This window comes from Muscardinus avellanarius (assembly GCF_963383645.1).
Source record: "Muscardinus avellanarius genome assembly, chromosome: X".
Classification (NCBI taxonomy): domain Eukaryota; kingdom Metazoa; phylum Chordata; class Mammalia; order Rodentia; family Gliridae; genus Muscardinus; species Muscardinus avellanarius.
The window spans coordinates 69,934,249-69,957,227 of record NC_137792.1 but is presented as its reverse complement, the minus strand read 5'-3'; the positions used below and the strand labels follow the sequence as shown (position 1 = coordinate 69,957,227).

At 41.9% G+C, this 22,979-nt stretch overlaps 1 protein-coding gene across 1 annotated transcript; it reads right to left on the bottom strand.

Moving 5' to 3' along the window:
* Positions 1-428: 428 nt before the first annotated feature.
* GPR101 (G protein-coupled receptor 101) lies at positions 429-1,952 on the bottom strand (the record flags this gene model as incomplete). Its single annotated transcript, XM_080718771.1, has 1 exon — positions 429-1,952. One exon carries the CDS (start codon positions 1,950-1,952, stop codon positions 429-431), a length of 1,524 nt encoding a protein of 507 aa, XP_080574897.1.
* Between the last annotated feature and the right edge of the window lie 21,027 nt (positions 1,953-22,979).

Below are 22,979 nucleotides of genomic sequence, written 5' to 3'. Positions count from 1 at the left end.
GCAGCCCTAGCTCCTGAGATCCCGAGCTGAGGGCCAAATAGTCTCAAGTCATCAGGCATCACCTTTCCTTTTCCTCAGAGCTAAAGCTGGCATGTTGTAGCTTTGGGGAGACGAGTAGAATACCAAGTACAGGTCTCATATGGATAGCCCTTGTCACTTTTAGAAATTTAGAGCCTAATAAGTTAGGGGGAAATTTCTCAGTCAGAATCCTCAAGTCTGTGCTTTGAGGGGCACACTTTTATGGAACGATCCCAGTTCCCACCTGTTCCATGTGTTTATTTACCTTGTAGTGAAAGGGATGTGTGTGCAACACCTTTGCCTGAAATGGTATGGGTTGGCATTAATGGGATTGTGGGTGATCCACTGAAAAGAAAGCTGCTCTTGTTTACTGTCTTGTGGACAGTTTAAGATTTGCCTTTGTGCTGACTTCAAGGAGAAATAGCAGAGTCATGAGAAGGGATGATTTTGCCTTCGGTCCCACCTTCGGTGCCAGCTTCGGTTCCAGGCAGGTCTGGGTGACTGTCTTCTCCCTGGGGCTTTTTCTTGCAGAAAAACTTCTTCAGCATATCCTGGATTTCCTTCTTGATGGTCTTGTGCATGTAACCATAGATGTAGGGGTGGATGCAGCACTGCAGGAAGAAAAGCCAGATTATTATGGTGATCACCCACTGGGGCACCTTGGTTTGGACATCCACCCACACAGCCAGAACTGCTAGAAAGCAGTAGGGCCCCAGGGAGAGCACGTAGGAGAAAATGATGAGGAAGATCACTTTGGCAGCTTTGCACTCATAGCACCTAGGCAGAGGAGGGTGACTGTTGCTATTTCGACGACTGGCTGGGAGGCTCTCTGGGATATTCACCGCCTCAACATCATCCTCACTGAAATTGATATCATCCTCACCAAAGTCCATGTCATCCTCACCCACGTCAATATTGCACTGGCTGACCTCTATGAGGCCCTTGTCTGCCTTCACGTGGCTCTCCTCCACTTTGGTGCCACTGCTCTTGCCCTCTATGATGCTGCTGCCCCTGGGTTCCAGGATACCCTCACTGAACTCCAGGCTTCCTCCCATGCTCTTCAGGGTGCTGGCATCCATGGGCCCCCCGCTGGCCTCCGTGCTGCCCTCCTCCGTGGCCTTGATTCCACCTTCATTCTGGCCGTCGATCTCGCTCTCATCCCGGAACTCATCCTTCTTCTCTGCTCCCCGTTCATCCTTGTTCTCCATGTGGCCCTTGTTGACCCGCACCTCTAAGTTGTGGCTCTTAGCATGGTAGAGCAGAGCATGCTGCCGCCGTGCTGCACCGAACACCACTGAGTAGCAGGCAATCATGACAACCAGAGGAATGACGATGAAGGAAACCACGCTGAGAATGGTATAGCTGGGGCTGGATCCCCAGATCATGGAGCAGAGGGCGTTGCGCTCATCAAAGGCAGCCTGGCCCCAGCCATAGAGCGGGGGTGTGCTCTGTAAGATGGCCATGATCCAGGTGCCGTAGAGGAGCAGGTAACCTCGGCGGTGGGTCATCTTGGAAGGGTAGGAGAGAGGGTGAATGATGGACAAGTAGCGATCTATGGACACCACCACAATGGTGTTGACACTGGCAAAAGCGAACAGGTGGGTGAGGCTAACCAGGGCTGTGCAGAAGTGGTTGTTGAGGGGCCAGAAGAGAGGTATGGAGGTGGCCACCACCCAGGGAGCCACGAGGGAAATCTGCAGCAGGTCGGTGACGAGGAGGTTAAAGATGAACCGGTTGGTTACTTGCAGCAGCTGCGGCTTGCGCTGCAATACAAGCGCCAGCACTATGTTGCCCACAAAAGAGGCCGCGAGGAAGATGAGCAGAACGCTCGAGCGGATGATGCCATGAGCTAGGCTAATGGGCATTTTGGAGAGGGGTATGCACGTGTTGCTGCTGTTGCTCTCTCGTGTGTTGTTGGGGCAGGCGGATGTCATAGCGATGATGGGCAGCGAAGGGGTGCACAGACCTCATACAGTGCCTATGCTGGGGATGAGAAAAACATGCGGGCGGGGTTAGTCACTTGCTGAGAAAAGCCTCTGCGCTCTGCAGCAGAGCTGCAGGACCCCTCCCTAAGTTCCCTGAGCACTCCCAGCCCTAGTCAGGTCATTTTCTCTGGCTGTTTCTAGGCCTATCAGGGCATTTTTTTTGCTTATCTCTTTCCAGAGTCTCTCATCCCCCCCCCCCCCTCTCTCTCTCTCTCTCTCTCTCTCGTAGCTCTCTCTCTCTCTCTCTCTCTCTCTCTCTCTCTCTCTCTCTCGTAGCTCTTGCCCTCTCGTGCGCGCGCTTCCCTCCGCGAGTCTCCTGCACTGTCTCGGAGTTTTGGTGTCTAAAGCTAGCTCTCCCACTGGCGCATGCGCGTGCGTTCTCGGTGCCTGCCTGTTTAGGATTGTAGATTGCTTTCTTGCATCTCTCTAGCGCACTTTCCCAGTACCTCTTAGAGTAAGTCTGTCTGAGTCCTCTGATGCTTTCTTATCCTTATCTTTTTCCCGGTCGCTGATTTTTCTGTTTCCGTCTCTCACTAACACGTGCGTGCACAGTCTGTCGGTCTCTGTTGCCCTCTCCCATTTCAGCCTCTTACTCCCATCTCTCCCTCCCGCTGTCAGTTTCTCTGACTCTCAGTCTCAGTGTGTCTCTTCCGTTTGCGCACTTTCTATGCAGTCCTGTGGAAACCTCTCCCTCCCTGGTTTTTCTTCAGGTCCTGCCCCTATCTCTCCATGTCTCTCTGTGTCACTGTCACTGTCGATGCCTGCCTTTACCTAGGGCATTTGCTTCTCTGTCTCTGATGCAGTCTCATCTCTTCTCCCTTCCTCTCTCAATGGCTCTCCCAGACAGCTCATGGGTTACTAGCACACCTGTTCGGTATTGCTCATTGTATGCATGTCCCTGTAAGTCTCCAAGCCTCCCCAGTTCTCTCACTTCCGTGTCTCTCTCGAATTCTACCTCTACGCATCTCCTCTGTCTCTCACTGGTGCTCCTGGGCTTGCTCTTTCTCAAATTTCTCACCTCTTTGTCTCTCCCAGACTCCCCTTGAGGTGTCAGTCTCTTGGTGCCTATGTTCTCCCTGTCTGTCTGTCTCTCTGTGTAGCTCTCTAAGACTACTGCGATCTCACCTGTTTCTGTTTCTCAAGCAATCTATCTAGTGTGTGCATTCTAGCTGATTTCTCTGTCTCTCACTCTCACCACCTGAGGACTTTCAGTAAACTCCTTTTCAGTATATTTTAGTGTGTGTGTGTGGCCACCTTTTTAGGATGGGGCCCCTCATCTGGGTTTTCCTTTCACTGTATCTCTGTCTCTGTGGATCTCTGTCTCTGTCGATTTATTTTTGCCTCTGTTGCCACCTCAGGCTTCGGTGAATAAAATTCCTAGTTTCTCAGCTGCACAGTGGCAGCTGGAGAATGCAAGGAGGGTGCCTATTGCATTCCCCCCACCCAGCCCCAAATCCAGCATCCTTCCTCCCTGTATTCTCCATCCCATTGGACATTAGCTGCGATGGCAGGGTGGAGGTGAGAGTTTGTGGAGACCCAGGAGGCCCGGGGGTGCCTGTGGTGAGGAGAGTGCAAGAGGGAGGTAGGGAGGGAGGGAGGGAGGGAGGAAGGGAGGGAGAGAGGGAGAGAGAGAGAGAGAGAGAGAGAGAGAGAGAGAGAGAGAGAGAGAAAGGATTGTAGGCAGAGGCAGAGAAAGACAGCAAGAAAATGCGAGTCGGAAAAAGCGTGAGAGACGCAGACAAAATGAGAGACAGAGAGGGAGTCAGAGTCAAGAAAGAACAATTAGTGTGCGAGAGTGAGAGAATGATATAGAAAGATAATAGGACAGATGATGAGAAAAGGAGACCAAGAAAGTGCGACACTGATAGTAGGATGGAGACAGAAAAAGAAAAAAAATTAAGAAGAGAAAAAGACAATAAGAGAGAATACGGAGAAATGAGAGAACTGGGAGAGGGGGAAAGAACGCACGAGATAAAGTGCGAGAAAAACCGCGAAGGACTGAAGGTGGCCAAAGCCAGGAGGGAAAGGGCCACATCGGGGGCCACTGCGTGCTGAGGCTCCGGCGCCGTCGTGTCGCAGCGGACAGGGCATCCCAGGCGCCTGAGCTTGGGAGCCAGCTGGGCGCCGCGGATCGCGGTGCCCAGAGCCGATACTGGCGGCTTACCTGTTGCTGCGGGAGTCGTCGCGCTCCTTGCGCAGCGGGCCGATCCCTCGGGACTCGAAGCGCTCGTCCCGGCCGCCTCTCTGGGCGCGGGAGGCTGCCGAGCTCGCAGCTGGCAGCAGGAGTGGAAGAAACGGCGCACTGAGTCTGTGCCCGCACGTCCGGCGGGCGCGCCGCACTGCGAGCTCTGAGCCGCGGCGGGGACGCGCAGCGTCTTTAGGCTGTGCGGTGCCCTCAACCTGAGGCGCCCTCCTCCCCTCGGCCCCCGCCCGCGCCAGTGACGCACGAGAACACCGGAGCCCAGAGGAGATTGGCTGATGGTTGTGTGTGGAGGCACTGCTCAGATGTGTGGACCCTACTCAGATTTTCTCACTCTGAGTCGCAATCCAGGCGCCCCAGGTCATTAAGATCACTCAGACTGGGGATGGCATTGGTATGGCTGATTTTTCTGCAAACCTTCCTAGCCCATGGATTTGGGGACCAGGTCTTGGACACGGATCTGCATAGTCTTTTCAATGAGAGGGTCCTGGACTCTGGCCTAGACCTCTGAAGATACCCCAAAGTATGAACTGTCCCTGGGCTCGAGAGAGAAATCATGACTTTGATGACCGCGATTTTCTATGAATTTCTCTGGCTCCCAGGAAACAGCAGTGTTTCCTGCTGTAGGTTATGGGAACATTTAATCTAAAACAAGTTGCATAACTATCTGCTGTGTTATTTGATTGAAGTCTGCCTGTAAATCAGTCTTAATCTCCTTCTTTCTCCCTCCTCCCTCCCTCTCTTCTACAATGCTAGAATGTTTACATAGACTGAAGAAGAATCCTTAGCCCAGCCTTGTTAGATAAATACTGCTATTATCTTCATTTTATAGACAAAAGCAGAAGCCAAAGGAGATCATTATACTTGCCCAACCTCAAATAAATATTGCACCTGTTCAACTAAAACACTCTCTGATCTCTCCCAAATACATATTGGGTATTTGTTGTATATGAGGTCTGAGGAGGCATCAGGGCACAAAACACCCTCCTTCACTCCCTCCCTCCCAATAAGAGAATCTGGGAAGATGCCCCCGACCAGGGGTCATGTACATTGGCTTTCAAAGACATTCTGTAAAATTTTGTAGGAGAGAGAGAAGGAGAAGGATGTTTTTAAAAGTAGATTCATGGAGAAAGGACTGCAGGAAAGAGCTGCAGAGCAAGGTTGGTTTGACAGGCTGTAGTATGGTGTACCGAGGGCAGGTCCGTGAGGGGCCTTTAGTGCCTATCCCAATCCGGGACTTTGAATTTTATCCTAGGGTCCCTGAAGGGCTGTTGAAATTCTCTTAAAATAAACAGTTTGAAGCATACACAAATAAAATGAAAACAATTAAATAACCCCCATGTTCTCATCATTCAACTTTAATGATGACAAATATTTTTTTTTAATTTTTGTTCATTGATGGTTTTGAAGTAGAATAGTGTGATGAGATTTATGTTTTTTTCCAGGGTCTCCTAAAAACAGAGCTGGGTGGGGACAGGTGGGGTGTTAGATGAAGGAAGAGCAGAAAGCAGACTGTGGCAGGAGACACAATGAGGGTCTCAACAGTCCAAACAGAGGGAGACGAGTAGAGACCCAAGCAGAGACCAAAGTGGAGGAGAATGAGGTGTTTGGAATAGTGCAGCATAAGCATAGGATTCTGATTTGGTTGATGGGCTAGATGGAGATGTCCCTGTCCTTCCCATTGCTTACATCTGGGATGAGAAGATGAGGCAGGCATATGATCAGGCTCCAGCATTTGCTCTTAGATCATTTGTCTTTTTTTCTGCTAGGCCTGATTTTATCTTTCCAAGGTTGAATGGTAAAAACCTGGTCGTTTTTCCTGGAGACAGTTTCCATTATAATCACTCACAGTTATTAATTTCCAGCCTCACTCTGACCATGGTGCAGAATCCTGGGTGGCATACACTGTCTCAAAAAACAGCAGTTGGTTCAGACTGGATTGTTTTACAATCACTTGGGAGGCAGTTAACTGCAAGAAGAGGCTAGAAACAAAGTCCTGTCCCTTTTTTGCTATGGTTTTGTGAGTGCCCTGGACTGCTGGGACCTAGCAGGGCAGTTGGGGAGGGGGAGGCTCAGATACATTAAAAAGTTGGCACCCAAAAAGGATGGGCTCAAGGCTTCTACTACAAAGCGGGATGAGGGGGAGTGAAAGAGCCTGGACAGGATGACTCCTTTGGAAGTAACATCAGGCTGTCTTCCCTTCAGGAGATAGTAAGAAAGCCAGGGATGCACTGGGAAAGAAATAAATACAAGCCACTAGCCATGCACTGTGGCGCACACTTATAATCTCAGTACCGGGGAGGCTGAGACAGGAGGATCCTATGTTTGAGGACAGCATGCCTCAGCTTAGAAAGACTCTGTTTCAAAATAAACAATACAAAATGCTGGGGGTGCGGTTCAGAGATTGAGTGTCCCTGAGTTCAATGATCAGTATCATAAAAAAAGAAGGAAGGAAGGAAAGAAAGAGGAAGAAGGAAGAAATGAAATAAACGCAAGCCGCTTTTTCTTACAGGGAAATGTCTGAGGGTGGTTCATTTTTTGGTGTCTTTTTCCTCCAGACTTGAGCATCGTTGATGTCCTTGAATTTTAAAGATGTCTAAATACTATCGTCTTCCTAATTGGGGCATGGAGGGGCTATTAGTAATGTGGATATGCCCTCCAGATATACAGGTTGTAATTTTGATGTCTTGGAAGAACTCTTACACTGACAAGCCTTATTAGATCCTGGAGAGGATCCTTGGGAGAATCCTTGGGGGTGAGCTCAGGAGAATATGGATGATAACTCAAGGAGTCAGAAACTCCACTTCATATTTCAACAGCAGCAGAGGTAAGAGTGGTCTGAGGTTATTTGTGAACCAGAGCTGGGGGCAAGAAGCTCTTAACAAGAAAGAGCCCTATGTTCTGACGATAATCACAAGTTGCAACACAGGTCAGCAATATGCCAACCTCTGACTTGTTCACCTTGTCACACAGACCAGCTGCCTAGTTGATGGACCAATAGACAGAGAAGGAAAGATAGAGTCTTGTTTTCCAGCCAGGTACTGGTTCTAGTCATTAGTTCTCTTAAATAGGTACTAGAGGTCCTTGAATGCCTAGTGTGTCAAATGCAGTGCTTACTTTATTATATTTAACCTTTGAAGAAAATCTTCAAATTAGGGATTAATACATTTTAATTCTTTTTTAATGCATGGCACCATATATGCCATTAAAACAGAATAAATGCAATGCAAATAAAAAGAAAATGCAAATGAAACCAATCACTCCTGCTATCAAGATACATCTTGATATCAAAGATGCTAAAATGTGAAGAAAAACAACAAAACTATGTGCTCAAGAATCAATATAAGATAGCACCACTCCTATCTTTATAGAGAAATTAAGTAACTTCTCCAAGGTCATACAACAAGTAAGTGTTGAAGTCAATGGCTAAAACCTGATTTAACTGGGCATGGTGACACATGCCTGTAATCCCAACACTTTTGAGGCTGATACAGGAAGATTACAGGTTCAAGGCCAGCCTCAACAACGTGATGAGATCATCAAGACCCTATTTCAAAATAAAAAATTAAAAAAGAATTGGGAGTGTAGCTTAGAAGCAGAACGTCCCTGGGTTCAATTCCCAGTACAAAACAAATAAGCAACAAAAACAAAAACAAAAAAAACCCTTGTTCTTTAAGGAAGTGTCCAGAGGCAAGACAGAAAGGCTTTTGGAGACCAGCTTACATGTAATTTTTAAATATAGGTGAAAAGGGGTGAGGAGTTGCTAGAGTTGTAGAAGACAAATGCAGTTGCAAATGTACTGGCTTCTTTTTGTACAGCACATGGTTCCCATAGATGGTGAAATAAGTAAATCAACTAAATCAGTCAGTCTAAATTCTAAGTCATACTCCTTCCTGCTTAGCAGGTTCATAATAAGTCAATTGAAAAAATACACTTTTTTGTTCTGTGGTGCCTGGCCATGGGAGTGTTTTAAACCTTTTGGTGCTATGCTAATCTTAAAGGGTTATGTTTTGCAAAACTCAGATAAAATTAAGTACCTAGATGTCCATTCTATAGGCTTGGATAGTGTAAAGGTTGACTGCAAAGATATATCTATCTAAATTAGTGTGGTGCAGAAGAGAAATCCAGGAGAAACTATATGAATGAAAAATGAAGAGAAGAAGACTTGATTTCTGCCTTAATTATGTGGCTACCTTGTCATGTGTCTATGGGACCATACCCTCCTTTATCTGATATCAGTTTTGTAATCTACTAAATGAACCTGAGAGTGAGGAGTGTGGATGATTATGTTAGATAATCTCCATGAGCTTTTACTCCATCTGCTTTCTATCTGGTTATCATTAAGAATTCCCAAACTAACTGGACATAAATATTAAACAATAGAATGCTATACTCTGCTTTTGGCCATGAAAGAAGATAAACTTGCCCCTTTACCCTAAAGAACTCAAAAAGTAGGCAAAATATATAAAATAATGGGTGTCAGGCATTGGGGAATATGTTGTAATCCTTTAAGAAAGGAAACAACATGAGGCAAATAGTTGTTCTAGTTCATTACCTAGGGAGTTTCAGGCCTCTGCAAAGAGGAGGAACTTAGAGTGAACCTAATAATCTACCTAAATCAAAGAGACAGTTTTAAAAATTCAAGGAGGCAATGGTGGTCAGAATTTGCAGGGCAAGAGATCAGAGAAGCTCTAGAGATCTATAAAAATGTTTCCATTGAGCCTTTTGCTAAGTACTGACCAGGAGATACATGCAAGGAAATTATACAAGGCTGGAAGGAACTACTCAAAAGAAATAGATGGAATGATTTCCAAAGCTCACACAAGGGTTGGAGTAGCTCAGTTTCCCAGTAGTCAAAGGTGGGGGGCACTCTTGTAATATCTACAGCATCCGACCAAGTTCTTAGGAAAGAATTGCCTCTGTAGTAGAGACCAATGAACCTTACTGTTAAGTTTGCTCTGATTCCATATAGAAAAGCCTACATCAAGATTTGAATGGGTCAAAGTATTTCCAAGTATCTTTACTGTAAGGGTAAACAATACTTAAAAAAAGTACAAATGTATCCAGCACTCAACAAGGTAAAATTCACAAATCCTGAAATCCAGTAAAACATTACAAGGCATACAAAGTTGAAAAATATGACTCCCAGTAAAAAGAAAAATCCTTAAATAGAAATAAACACAGGTAATGGAATTGGTAGATGAGGACATTAAATGAGTTTTCTTTTTTTTGTGGGTTTGGGGATGGAACCTCCGAGTTACACCCCCTGCCCCATTTTTTATTCTTTATTTTGAAACAGGGTCTCACTAAATTGCAGAGGGACTCACTAAATAGCTGAGGCTGTTCACGAATCGCGATCCTCTGGTCTCAGCCTCCGAATGCTGGGATTACAAGCATGTGCCAGCACGCCCGGCATTAAATGAGTTTTAAAGGACACACAATATATTCTTTACATGCCAATAAATATTTTAAATGAAAAAATAGGATATTTCATATGTTAAGAAACCAAAGGAAAGAATGAGTATTTTAAAGACAGACACGTGTGAACTCAAATATTACTTCTGGAGATAAAAATATAGTGTCTTATATAAAAAGGCATAATGGATAACGTTATCAACATGCTAGATATTGTAGAAAGTAAGCTAGTGAATTTAAATATATAGCAATAGAAATTTTCTAAAATGAAACAGATAATAAAAGATAAAAATAAATGAGCAGAGCAATAGTGAGATGTAGGACAATTTCAAGTGGCATACTATATGTGTAACTGGAGCCCCAGAGGAAGGTAGGGACACAGAAATATTATTTCAAGAAATAATGGTGCTAAAAGCTATAAAGCCACAGTTCCAATAACTTCAAAAAACTCAAGCACAAATATGGAGAAAACTATGCCAAGGCACATTATGATGCTTATAGTTTCTCTATAAGTAGTCACCACATATTTGATCATGATTCAGAGAAACTATCTCTCCTACACTGCTTTTGGAATGGAGAAATAGCACAAACATGTCAGAAAATAGTTTGGTTAGTTTAAATAATGGTAAATATGCAATTATCATATGACCCAGACCTTTCATTTCTAGGAGAAATGAAAGCATTTGTCCTTGCAAAGATAAAGGTGAATGTTTATAACACCTTTATTTCTATAGACAAAACTGGAAACAACCCTAATACCCATGAATAGACAAATGATATATCACACAGTGGGATACTTTTTGGCTAAAAAAGAGAACAAATTTAAAATATATTCAGCAGTGGATTAATCTCAAAATAAATATGCTTATTGAAAGAAACTAGACTAAAGAGTACATATTGTATGATTTCATTTATGGAATTTCAAGCTAATCTAAAATCACATAAAGCAGATCAGTGGTTGTCTTGGGATGAGGCAGCAGGAGGAAAGGGGGATGAATTACATAGGGTTATAAGGAATATCTTAGAGGTGATGCAAGTATTCATTATCTTGATTGTGATGATAGTCTTGTAGGTATATACCTATATAAAAACTCATCAAATTGTATTCTCTAGATATGCACAGTCTAATCTACATGCATTATACTGAAATGAAACAGTAAAAAAGGCCCTGGGGAAAAAACAAAATAATGATTTGTGTGTCCAGTGTCTCAACCCCAGTATTAGAACACTAGCATTTGCTTGACCATCCAAGCATCTTTGTCATGGCTGTCATCAGTCCATCATTGTGTTCTAGCAACCAGTATCCCTATTCTCTTTCTTCTGTGATGGGAACACAATGTAATCTTTTCCCAAGTGCTTGAAGAACTGGGTCTATCCTTTCATAGCAGACTAGCATCTCCCAGTTCCTGAGGATTTACACTTGACCTAGCACTTGACTTCTTCTAGCTCATTTCAAGACTGCTCTGAGGTAGGTGCTGTCATTAGCCTTCTCTATAGATGGGGAACCAAAGGTTCCAAAAGAAGCAGAGACTTACTTGGAGTTGCTCAGAAATAGGCAAGGCTGCAATCTTATTTTAACACTGACTCTGACTTTAAAGCTTGGATATTTGGCTCTTACAGCACCATTTAGCTTCTATATTCTAAGGATTTTTATGAATCACTGATGGGCAAGGAACTTTTTGTACTTTTTCTCATCTAATTTCTGTTTGTGAGGTATATATTATTAACAGTCCTTATTTTATAGAGGAGAAAACTGAACACATAGAAAACATATAATTTGTTTATAGCCATGCAAATAGCACATGGATGGCTTCAGAACAGTAAGCAGCTGGGCTTACTGTCTCCTTCAGGTCAGGAAAACCTTAAACCCTTTCATCTTGGAATCCCACTTCATCTTCTTGAGCCCACTACCAAGAAAGTTGAGAGTTTCACATGCCTTAGGTGCAGTCTCTGGTTCCAGAAGCATTGGGAGAGCCCAACCTATTTTCAACTCCTCTTCCTCTAGTGGATGGCCTGTGTTGTTAGAATGGACATAATGAGAATTAGTATTTTTAGATGTTTAAAGCATCAATTTATTATTCATTTTTCTCCTGAATTTAATCCTCAGTACCACACACAAACATGAAAAGACATTTGGAAGTTTGAGTTCACAAAATTACAGTCATTGAGATTGAAGGTGGTTAGTCAATGGAGAGCATTGGAGCCATGGCATAAACAAAGAAAAGCAATTCATCAAGTGTTTTGCTTGAGCTGTTGGTGTTGCTCACTGATTGTAAAGATTTTACCAAAATACCTCAAAATGCAGTCTACATAAAATAGAATTATGCTTTCACATCCAGAAAAATATTATTGTCAGGCTCAGATATCAGCATACCATGAGGAAATATTAACCTATTGAGGCCAAACTGTAATGGCCACATAACTTTTTGAGTTTCTCTTCAGAAAACTGTACATGGTGGCACTTTTCTAGAAGATGTTCATGCAAGATTCTTCAAGAGAAATGTTCCATGGTCACAGTGGAGTACTGAAAGATAATCTGGTTGAAGAGATGATAATTATATTTTCAGAATTTTTATATCAATTGTTAAAAAATAAATTATACAATCATTAAAAGCAGGAACAACAACAAATGCTGGCGAGGATGTGGAAAAGTAGGAACTCTAATACCTTTTTGGTGGGATTGAAAATTAGTGCAACCATACTGGAGAACAGTATGGAGGATCCTCAGAAGAATGGGAATGAACCTACCATATGATCCAGCAATACCACTTCTGGGTATCTACACAAAAGAATGGAAACCAAACTACCAAACTAATGCATGTGTATTTATGTTAATAGCTGCACAATTCACAATTGCCAAACTCTGGTACTAGCCAATATGTCCATCAATGGATGAATGAATTATAAAACCATGGGATATGTACATAATGGAATTTTACTCAGCCATAAAGAAGAAAATTACATAATTTACAGGGAAATGGATGGAACTGGAGGACATTATGCTAAGTGAGATTAGTCAGTCACAAAAAGTAGGAAATGGAATGTTCTCCCTAACATTTGGAAGCTAGGGAGAAAAGGGGTCATAGGAGGAACTCTGACAAATGAGGAAAAACCATATATGAGCAAATAAGGAGGCCTAGCTGGGGGTAATGGGAGGGAGGAAGAGGGAAATTCCTTAATGTACATGATGTGCAGACACAAATATATCAAAGTCAATCATGAAGCCAAACATGAAAAGGAGGGAGGAGGGAGGAAATGGAGTGGAAAATGGGGAAGGGCTAAATGAGTGATGTGTGTATATATGCCTCTATCATCTTGTACCCCATTAATATATTTGACTACAACGCATCAGTAAAAAAATAAAGATATACAAAATTATAGCTAATTACATTCAAAAAAAGGTAACAAACAGTCAAAACACATAACTTACTAATTATTGTATTGGCTTAGGTTACTATCTATGATCCTGTGGTTTATTCAGTCCATTGTATCTGTGTGGTGTAAATACTGTACAACAATGAACTACTACATATCTTTGCTAACCTCCCTCACTAACAGCACATGGGTCACGTAAAAATGACTATAGGAGCTTTTCTACCATGGAAAGTCAACAAACACTTCAGATCAGAAAGTTTTCCCTCTGGGAGCCAGAAATTCACTGTACATTTTATTTTTATATGCTTTTACTGAGATATACTTCACATACTATACAATTCATTTAAAGTGATCAATCCGCCGGGCGTGGTGGCGCACGCTTGTAATCCCCGAGCTTGGGAGGTGGAGACAGGAGGATATCACAGGTTCGAAGTCAGCCGCGCTGGCTTAAGAGACCATGTTTCCAAATAAAAAGAGTATAGAAATAGGTCTGGGAGTGTAGCCCAGAGGTAGAAGGGCTTTCAGGAATCCCAGTAACATTAAAAAAATTAAAAAAAAATAAAGTGATCAATCCAACTGACTTTAGTATATTCATGAATATGTACAACCATCAGCACTATCAATATTAGAATATTTTATGACCTCAAAAAAACCCTATAACCTTTAGTCAAAAACTTTCTGACTATCTCTCCCAGACCCTGGCAATCACAAATCTACTTTCTGTCTCAGTGAATTTGCTTATTATGGATATTTCATATAAATGGAATCATATATCATATGTGTTTTTTGACAGGTTGCTTTCAACTAGTGTGGTATTTTCAGTGTTCATCCTTATTGTGACATGTATTAATCCTTCACTCCTTTTTTATGACTGAATAATATTTCATTGCATGGAAATACCTCATTTGTCTTATAAGTTTATAAGTTCATTTGATGGACATTTGTGTTGCTCCTACCTTTTGGCTTTTGTGAATAATGCTGCTATAAACATTCATAACATTTTTTTTTTGTTTGAACACCTGTTTCTTGTTCTTTTTTTTGGTGGGGTTCCTGGAAGCCCTTCTACCTCCGGGCTACACTCCCAGACCTATTTTTTATATTTTTATTTGGAAACAGGGTCTCTTAAGCCAGCGAGGCTGGCTTCAAACCTGCGCGATTCTCCTGTCTCTGCCTCCCAAGCACGGGGATTACAAGCATGTGCCACCATGCCCGGCTCCTGTTTCTTGTTCGTTTGGGTATATATCTAAAAATGAATTTACTGGGTTATATGATAACTTTATTTAAATCATTAGGATCCACCAAATTGTTTTCTATAACAGATGCACTATTTAACTTCTGATGTATAAAAATTCTGATTCCTTCATAATAGTGCCAACACTTGTTAGTTTCCACCTTTTTTCTAGTTATCCTAGTGGGTATTTCATGGTATCTCATTGTGGTTTTTATTTGTGCTTCCCAACTGACTAGTGATGCCAAGGCATCTTTTCATGTGGTTATTGTCATTTGCATATCTTCTTTGAATTAATATCTATTGGGATCTCTTTGTTGAGCCCTTTTAATATATCTCTAGTTCTCATAGCAACCTTGCAAAATGCATGCCATGATTCCCATTTTACACTCGAAGCAACCGAGACTCAAAGGTATTAACATTTGCTCAACTTATACACAGCTAGAAATGAAGGTGGGATTTGAATGCCCCTGGCATGAAAACCCATGCTTTTCCCATTCAAACACACTGTTTTCATAAGCACAGTCTTTAGCTCATGCTTAAAGGCTAATACTCTTTTCAGTGACTGTCATCTTGAAAATAAAGTGTTCAGGTCTGGGTCCTAAGTTCTAGTTCTGGCTCTGTCTCTGGGCCTCCATATTCTCATCACTCAAAGGAAGACTTTAAGCTGGAAGACCTCTGTACTACTCAGTTGGTCTAATAGAGGAACTTGCCCTGTCATTTTGGATGCAGGAATCCAAAGGATTTGTACAAAAGAGGCTTGATTGCTTGATGTGTTATTTTGAGTGGTTAATGGGATTCTTTTTCTCAAAGCATTATGTTACACTTGCCTACACTGATGCTCACCTGCTACTGTTCAGCCCACTCACACAGCCTCTCAGCATCTTCCTGCAGTTTAATCTAAAGAATTTAACATGGAACTACCCAAGGGGCTGGGTGTTGCCTGGAAACCTGAAGTTTTTACTAGGCTGATTCTCTTTGCACATAAATTTTGAATAAGCCAAACAAGACAGATTTCTCTACCAGTCTTTGGGAGGCGGTCAAGTTTATCCTTCTGTTTTCTGTCCCGATGCCTGTTCTATATCCAGAATGCAGCTATACTCCCAATTCTATAGTGATATGTCACGATGTCAAAAGCTTTTGTTCTCACATTCCGTTTTTACACATGTGTGCTTTTACTCCTTGAAACATTTGATCATGCACTACTTATATGTAAGTGGTTTTCCAAATAGCTATTGAGATCATCCTTTGTTATAAGAAAACTGTTTCTAAATCTGTGCCCTAGGGTCTCTTTAGGACTCTACCTTAATAATGAAACTCATATTAGCAATGTTCCAGCTGTTGTCATAGGGTAAGGATACATTTTCTGGCCCAGCTTCTCAGGAACGTTTTATCCCTGAGTCCCAGTGATGTGTGTAGATTTAGTCTAATTTTAGGCCTTGGACATCCACAGCATTTGCCACTATCTGGCCTAGTGTTTCAGACACTTTCAATGAGAACTCAGGAATAGACCTTCAGTGATACCCAGGTTGATAGATGTTCACTACTAGGTATCCCAATTATGATCATTTTCTCAATTGATGATTGTGCCCACCTATTGTCTTGCTGGCATTCTCTCTAGGCTTTACCCCAAGCACTTCTTGGCTTCAGCTTTCAGGTGTCTTGCCCAGTTACTTCCCAGGCTCCTCAGTCTCCCCTTATGTTTCAGATGTTACCGCCTTTCCATTTGTGGGAAGGGCCTGTTCCCTTTGCTCGAGCCATCTTTATGTTTGGAAAAAAAAATCACACTGCTCATCTCTCTCACTACACTAGTCAGGATGTTCATTCACAGAGATGCTTAGTTTCTCAAAAATAATTCTTCTCAAGTTTCATATATTTTGGATACTTAGTGCACAATGTATTTTCAATGAAATGTTTTTCAAACTTTCTAAAGGTCTCCTTTTGGTTTTCATTTTTTATTATCAAGTTCTTTCCAAACTAATGTTCACATTTCTTTTTCTAATGTTTGCAGTGCTATGGATGAAACCCAGGACCTTGTGCATGATAGGCAAATTCTCTACCACTGAGCTACATCCCCAGGCCTTTTTACTTTGAGACAGGGTCTCAATTGCCCAGGTTGGGCTTGAACTTGTGATCCTTCTGCCTCAGCCTCCTAAGTAGCTGGGATTACAGGCATGTTCCACTGTGCCTGGTTCGGGGTTCTTTTTTCTATAATGAAGTAAACAAATGAGTATTGGTTTTCTTTGGCTTCCCCTTCTCTATTAGGTTGCTATCTCTTGTTATGCTGAGATCACCAATTCTAAGGGCTTCATCACAATTGCCTGATGAGTATGTATTATTGATAGTAGGCCTACCTCCATCTCCCATAGGCATCTAGGGTGGATTTGGAGGATGGAAAAAAGCTAGCGAGTCCTATATGGTCATCTGTAGTATTAGATAATCTGTTTTCTAGCCTGTTTTAGTTCAGACTGCTGTAACAAAGTGCCACAGACTGGATGTCTTACAAACAACAGAAACATTTGTTGTAGTTCTGGAAGTGAAAGCCTGAGATCAAGGTGCCATAGTGATTGGGGTCTGGTGAAGGCTCTTGTGGATTGTAGTCTTCTATCTTTTCAATGTATCCTCACATTTTTGAACAAGAAATACAGTGTTCTCTGGAGTCCCTTTTATAAAAGTCATTGATTTCATTGATGATAGTTCCATGCTCATGACCTAATTAGTTTCTTAAAGTCCTACTTCCTAATATCATCACTTTGGAGATTAGGATGTAAATCCATGAATTTTAGAGGAACACAAACATACAGTGTATATGATGGTACATAGGCTATTTCTTTTCTGTGGACTCAGTTTTCTTATTTTAATGAGGAAACTAGACCATAGGAAGGACAAGGATATATACATTTTGTCCCAGTGATTCAGTTTCTGATACAACCTTTTCAACATGCATGATTGTTTATAAATAAGAAATTAACAGATTAATGCAGTCCTGGAAAATATTTTTGGACCCCTCCAGTACCTGAATATGTAGCTATGGATTCAGATCTAGGTTGTTGGCTGAGGTTAGGCTGTCTTGCTCTGGATAAAAGGTCCAAGAAGAGTATTCTCAATTACAACCTATGTTGTAGATCTCTAACCTTTTCCACAATGAGCTGAAGAGTACTTTCAACAAAGCATAGTATTTTTGTCTTGCTTGGGGGTACTTGCGGTACAAGCCAGGGACATTCTACCTGAAATAGCCTATAGCCCCCATCCCTACTTCCTATTTTTTATTTGGAAACAGTGTCTCTTTAAGTTGCTGAGTCTGGCTTCAAAACTGTACTGGGATTCAAACCAAGTACTGGGACTACACCATTCTCAAACTTTAGTATTTCTTTTTTTTTGTGGTACCAGGGATGGAATCCAGGGGCCTTCTACCTCTGGGCTATACTCCCAGACCTATTTTCTATTTTATTTGGAAACAGGGTCTTGCTAAGTTGCTGAGAGCCTCACTAAGTAGCTGACGTTGTCTTTGAACCTGCTCGATCCTCCTGTCTCAGCCTCCCAAGTGTGGGGATTACAAGCATTTACCATCATGCCTGGCTGCTGCTTAGTCTTTCTTTCTTTCTTTCTTTCTTTCTTTCTTTCTTTCTTTCTTTCTTTCTTTCTTTCTTCTTCTTTCTTTCTTTCTTTTTTTTGCAGTACTGTGGATAGAACCTAGGGGCATTCTACCTCTGAGATATACCCCAAGCCCTATATTTTATACTTTATTTTGAAACAGGGTCTCATTGAGTTGCAAAGGGCCTTACTAAGTAGCTGAGGCTGTCCACTAACTGTGATCCTCCTGTCTCAGCCTCCCAAATGCTGAGATTACAAGTGTGTGCCCTCCAACACACCCAGTGCAAAGCTTAGTATTTCTTGAGAACAGTGATTCTTGCCTTTCTAGTTTCCTTTTGGATACAACATTTGTTAGATAAACCAGTAAAAGCTAGTATCCTGACTATATATGCATAGATGAGTCTATATCCATTTGCAAGGGTTTCATAGACCTATGAAGACAGCCCACTGAATTTGTAGCCTGGACACCTCTGATGAGTAACCCCTGCTCCAGAAGAGGGTTCCTGGCCTGCCCTGAGCTCAGTGTTTCCTCCCTTGCAGCTTGGTTATACCCTGAATTCATGGGCGAGCACCAGTGTGGGTTATCATCAATCCACCAGAATTGATCCACAGCCTATCTTGTTTCTGGAAGGAACCATTTTATCTTGGATAGTAATTATATAACTGAGAATCTGTGCTAAGCCCTGCCAGCACACAAATAAAAGAAGGAATGAGGACTGAATGGGCAGATTCTCATAGCATCTCAGGTCATCAAGCTTTCCTGGGTGGGAGGGCCGCCAGTGGATGAGGAATGGCTGGCAAGTGCTTCTGTGGTTTGCAAATGGGCAGGAAATGGCATCACTCTCTATTATAACAGCTCAAATCTACAAAAACAGCCAAACAAAGAGTAAGGTAAATGCTCAATGGAGAAGGAAGTATGTTGAGATGCAAAGCGGCAGTTTGAATGAGGGTGAAAAACTAGTGGGTGAAATGAATACTTAGAAAGCCAGTGACCTATAAAAGAAGTAAACCTAAAAAAAGTAAACGGTAGAAAAGAGGGGAGTTTCTTAGAGAGATATTCTCTCCCCTAGCACCTTATTTCTTGATAGATATGTCATGATCTCCCGTGGGAGAGCTTGCTTGCTCATTTGTGTCATGAACCTGCATGGAATGTGAGAAAAATACTGGGTTTCAGGGAAGGGAGACTCAAAGCACACTGAAATAGTGTGTGATGTAATCAGATCTGTCCTCACTATAACTGGGCTTGGTTAGGTTTTGAAGCAAAATATCCTTTCCCAAAACTTGCTGGTTTGACTACTGGCTCTAAACACCACCATGGTGAACAATTATGGAAAGTAACTAAAGATATTAAACTTGCAAAAGAGATCTGGCAAGTCTGTTACCAGTACAGAAGAGCTCCTTTGGAGCCAACAGGTAGAAGGAAAAAGGGTCAGCTTGATGGGATTTGTTGTGTCAGCTTTGGACATCTGCTTGGAATCATGAATCAACTCTTGGTGCTGACCCATCCAAAGAGCTGGAGTGGCAGCCATAGTGGGACCCTGAGGGAAGGAGAGTCCTACTTTCCCTGTGGTGTATTCAAGTGGGACAAGCCAATGGGGTTTGTAGGAAAAATAGCTTTCTTTGCCCAAACATAGCACTTTCCCAGCCGAAGACAGCATGCTGTTTCTGTGGGTGTTTGTGGATGCACTCATGGGGTAATAATACAGAAACTGTTTATTTTTATTTTTTTTTTATTTATTTTTTTATTTTTTTTAACAATTTTTTTTATTGAACATAAATAGTATACATTTACACTATATTTGGTGCCCTCTCCCCCCGCCCCCGTTTTCTCCCCCCCCCCCCCACCAATGGTTGGCCAGGTTAACCATGTCTTATTCATAATTTTACACATGTTCAGGTGAAGATGCTCCTTAATCAAGATCGGCCTTTCTCCTCTCCTATCTTTCCATTAAAACTTAGCTAGTATTTCCCCTCTAATATCTGGGGTCCTACTGGTATCCTTTGTGTTTTCTAGTTTGGGCATATTAGAGGAAACATGTGTATCTTCTCCTTCTGTGCTTGGCTGATCTCACTTAACATGATGCTTTCCAGGGCTTTCCATCTTCTTGCAAATGATAAAATTTTGTTCTTCTTTATGGCTGAATAGAATTCCATTGTGTGTATTTCCCACAGTTTTGCTATCCATTCATCTGTTGATGGTGATCTGGGTTGGATCCATATTTTGGCTATTACAAATTGTGCTGCTATGAACATAGGTATGCATATGTTGCTGTATTTCTCTGAATTCAACCCTTTTGGAAAGATACCCAGGAGTGGTATAGCTGGATCATATGGTGGATCTATTCCCACCTTTCTTAGGAATCTCCACACAGATCTCCATAGTGGCTGAACTAGTTTGCACTCCCACCAACAGTGTAAAAGAGTTCCTCTTTCCCCACATCCTCGCCAGCATTTGTTGTTGTTTGATTTCTTTATGCTTGCTACTCTCACTGGGGTTAGATGGAATCTCAGTGTAGTTTTGATTTGCATCTCCCTGATGGCCAGTGATGAAGAACATCTTTTCATGTATCTATTAGCCCTTTGTATCTCTTCTTTTGTGAAGTGTCTATTTAGTTCATTTGCCCATTTCTTGATTGGGTTGTTTGTTTTGTTGGTGTAGAGCCTTTTGAGCTCTTTGTATACTCTGGATATTAGCCCCCTATCAGAATGGTGGCTGGTAAAGATCCTTTCCCATTCTGTAGGCTTCCTCTTTAGGTTATTGATAGTTTCCTTTGATGAGAAGAAACTTTTTAGTTTAATGTTATCCCACTTGTTTATTCTTGCTTTAATTTCCTGAGCTTTGGAGGTTTTGTTGAGAAAGTTACTGCCTGTGCCAATATGTTGTAGTGTTGAACCTATGTTCTCCTCTACTAACTTCACCGTCTCAGGTCTAATTTCTAAGTCTTTGATCCATCTTGAGTTGATTCCTGTGTTAGGTGAGATATAGGGGTTTAGCTTCATCTTTTTACAAATGGCTAGCCAGTTCTCCCAGCACCACTTGTTGAAAAGGCTGTCTTTTCTCCAGCGTATGTGTTTGGCCCCTTTGTCAAAGATTAATTGACTAAAGATGTGTGGGTTTGTTTCTGTATCTTCTATTCTAATCCACTGGTCAGTATATCTGTTTTTGTGCCAGTACCATGCTGTTTTTACTACTATTGCTCTATGGTATAGTTTGAAGTCTGGGATTGTAATGCCTCCTGCGTGTTTCTTGTTATTGAGAATTGCTTTGGCTATTCTAGGTCTTTTCTTTCTCCATATGAAGTTCATGATTGATTTTTCTAGGTCTCTGAAGAATGTCACTGGTATTTTAATGGGAATTGCATTGAACCTATAGATCAGTTTTGGCAGAATGGCCATTTTGATGATATTTATTCTGCCTATCCATGAGCACGGGAGATCTACAGAAACTGTTTATAATCAACTGCATCAGAGGCAGTAGCAGGAAACTGCTAATGAGCAGCCTCCATCACATCTTGCCCCACCACAAGTAGGCAGAGACAGGTGTGGGTCTCTAGAAGATTTTTTTTACCACTTTCTTTTAATTTGTACTAGGTATTGAACCCAGGGGAATTCCAACTTTGAGATACACTTCAGCCCCTTTTAGTTTGAAACAGGTTCTTGCTAGGTCACTGACGGTCTGGCTTAATTGCCAAGGCTGGACTTGAACCTGCTTGCCCTCCCAAGCATTGGATTTCAAATACATACACCATCATTCTTGGCCCCTTTCTCCCTTTATTTCTTAGACCTCTCAGCATCTTTATGGCCAAGGACTTCCAGGAGAGAAATGTGAGGTGTCACCAGGGTGAAGTCACTGAGGAGGTTTTGCAGACCTACTGAATTAGTGAACTTTGTAGAGGTAGTTTCTTGAATTTCCTTAGTTCATGTTTTAGGTGCACTGAACCTTTAAAAGAGTTTGACTTGCTCTTTAATATTTGCTACTCAATGTCACACTGGGTTACTTTTAATCACTTTTCCTCTTTCTCATTTAATGGGTCTTAGACTCAACTGCCAGAGCCATGTCCAACATAGGCAATTCAGAAGTTAAACAGCTAATTTTATGTTTTAGATGGTAGAAAGGGGGCTCTATGGTACATGCTAGAGAATGCCAGGCTCAACTTTCCTTTCTAGCCCAAATAGCTTATTGCAGAACCTACTACTCAAGGAACTAGGGTTCATTGTGTGTGAGAGATTTGCTTCTGTTTTTGGTGTGCACTTTTTGAACAAGAAATGGACAACCGACTGAAGAGTGACACAAAGGGTCTTGCCTAAGAGTGGCTGTGTCCAGCCTACACACACTATGCCCACGGATCTGGACTAGAGAATGTTGAGAGGCTTTATTAGATGGTTGAGAGGGACTATGGGCAAGAGATGCAGAAACACTATGGGAGATAATGTGGCACCTGAGACAGAGAAAAATGGTGAGAAGATCAGGTGCCCAAAGAGGCTTTGGTTCCTAGTGACTTTCGACCTCCAGATCTCTCCCCTCATTTTTTCATTTTTATTGTTTATTGGGGGAATTTTAAAATATATGCAAAAATAAAGACACTAGCGTCATAAGTCCCATGGACTTACCATTCAGCTTGAGCAATTACTGACTCACGGCCAAACTTGTTTTAATTCCCACCACTCCACTTGGAGTATTAAAGGCAAAACAGCTTTACTGAGGCATAATTTATTTATTTTTATTTTTATTTTTTATTAATATTTTTATTGGTGCACTGTATTCATACATCATAGTGGGATACAAACTTTTGAAGACATACATGCACACATCACCCAGTCAGCCCCCACCCGATCCCCACCCCATTCTCTCCCCATCCCTCCTTCCCATGCTTGGCTTAGTGGTTGACATCTAGTATTATAGCAATTTATCCAAAATTAAAAATGATAATCTCACATAACAGTTTCATTTGTCTGATACCAAGCTTTTGATGACTTAAAGATAATATTTCAATATTCCTTTTTGCTTTCTTTCTTACCAGAGAATATTTTTTTCTATTTTTTAGGTGAAACTATCATATATTTATATATTTATTTTTCAGATAAAAATCTATCCTAATATGGAATATGGATTCTAGATACCCAAAATGATCTTGAAAAAGAACAAAGCTAGAAAATATATATT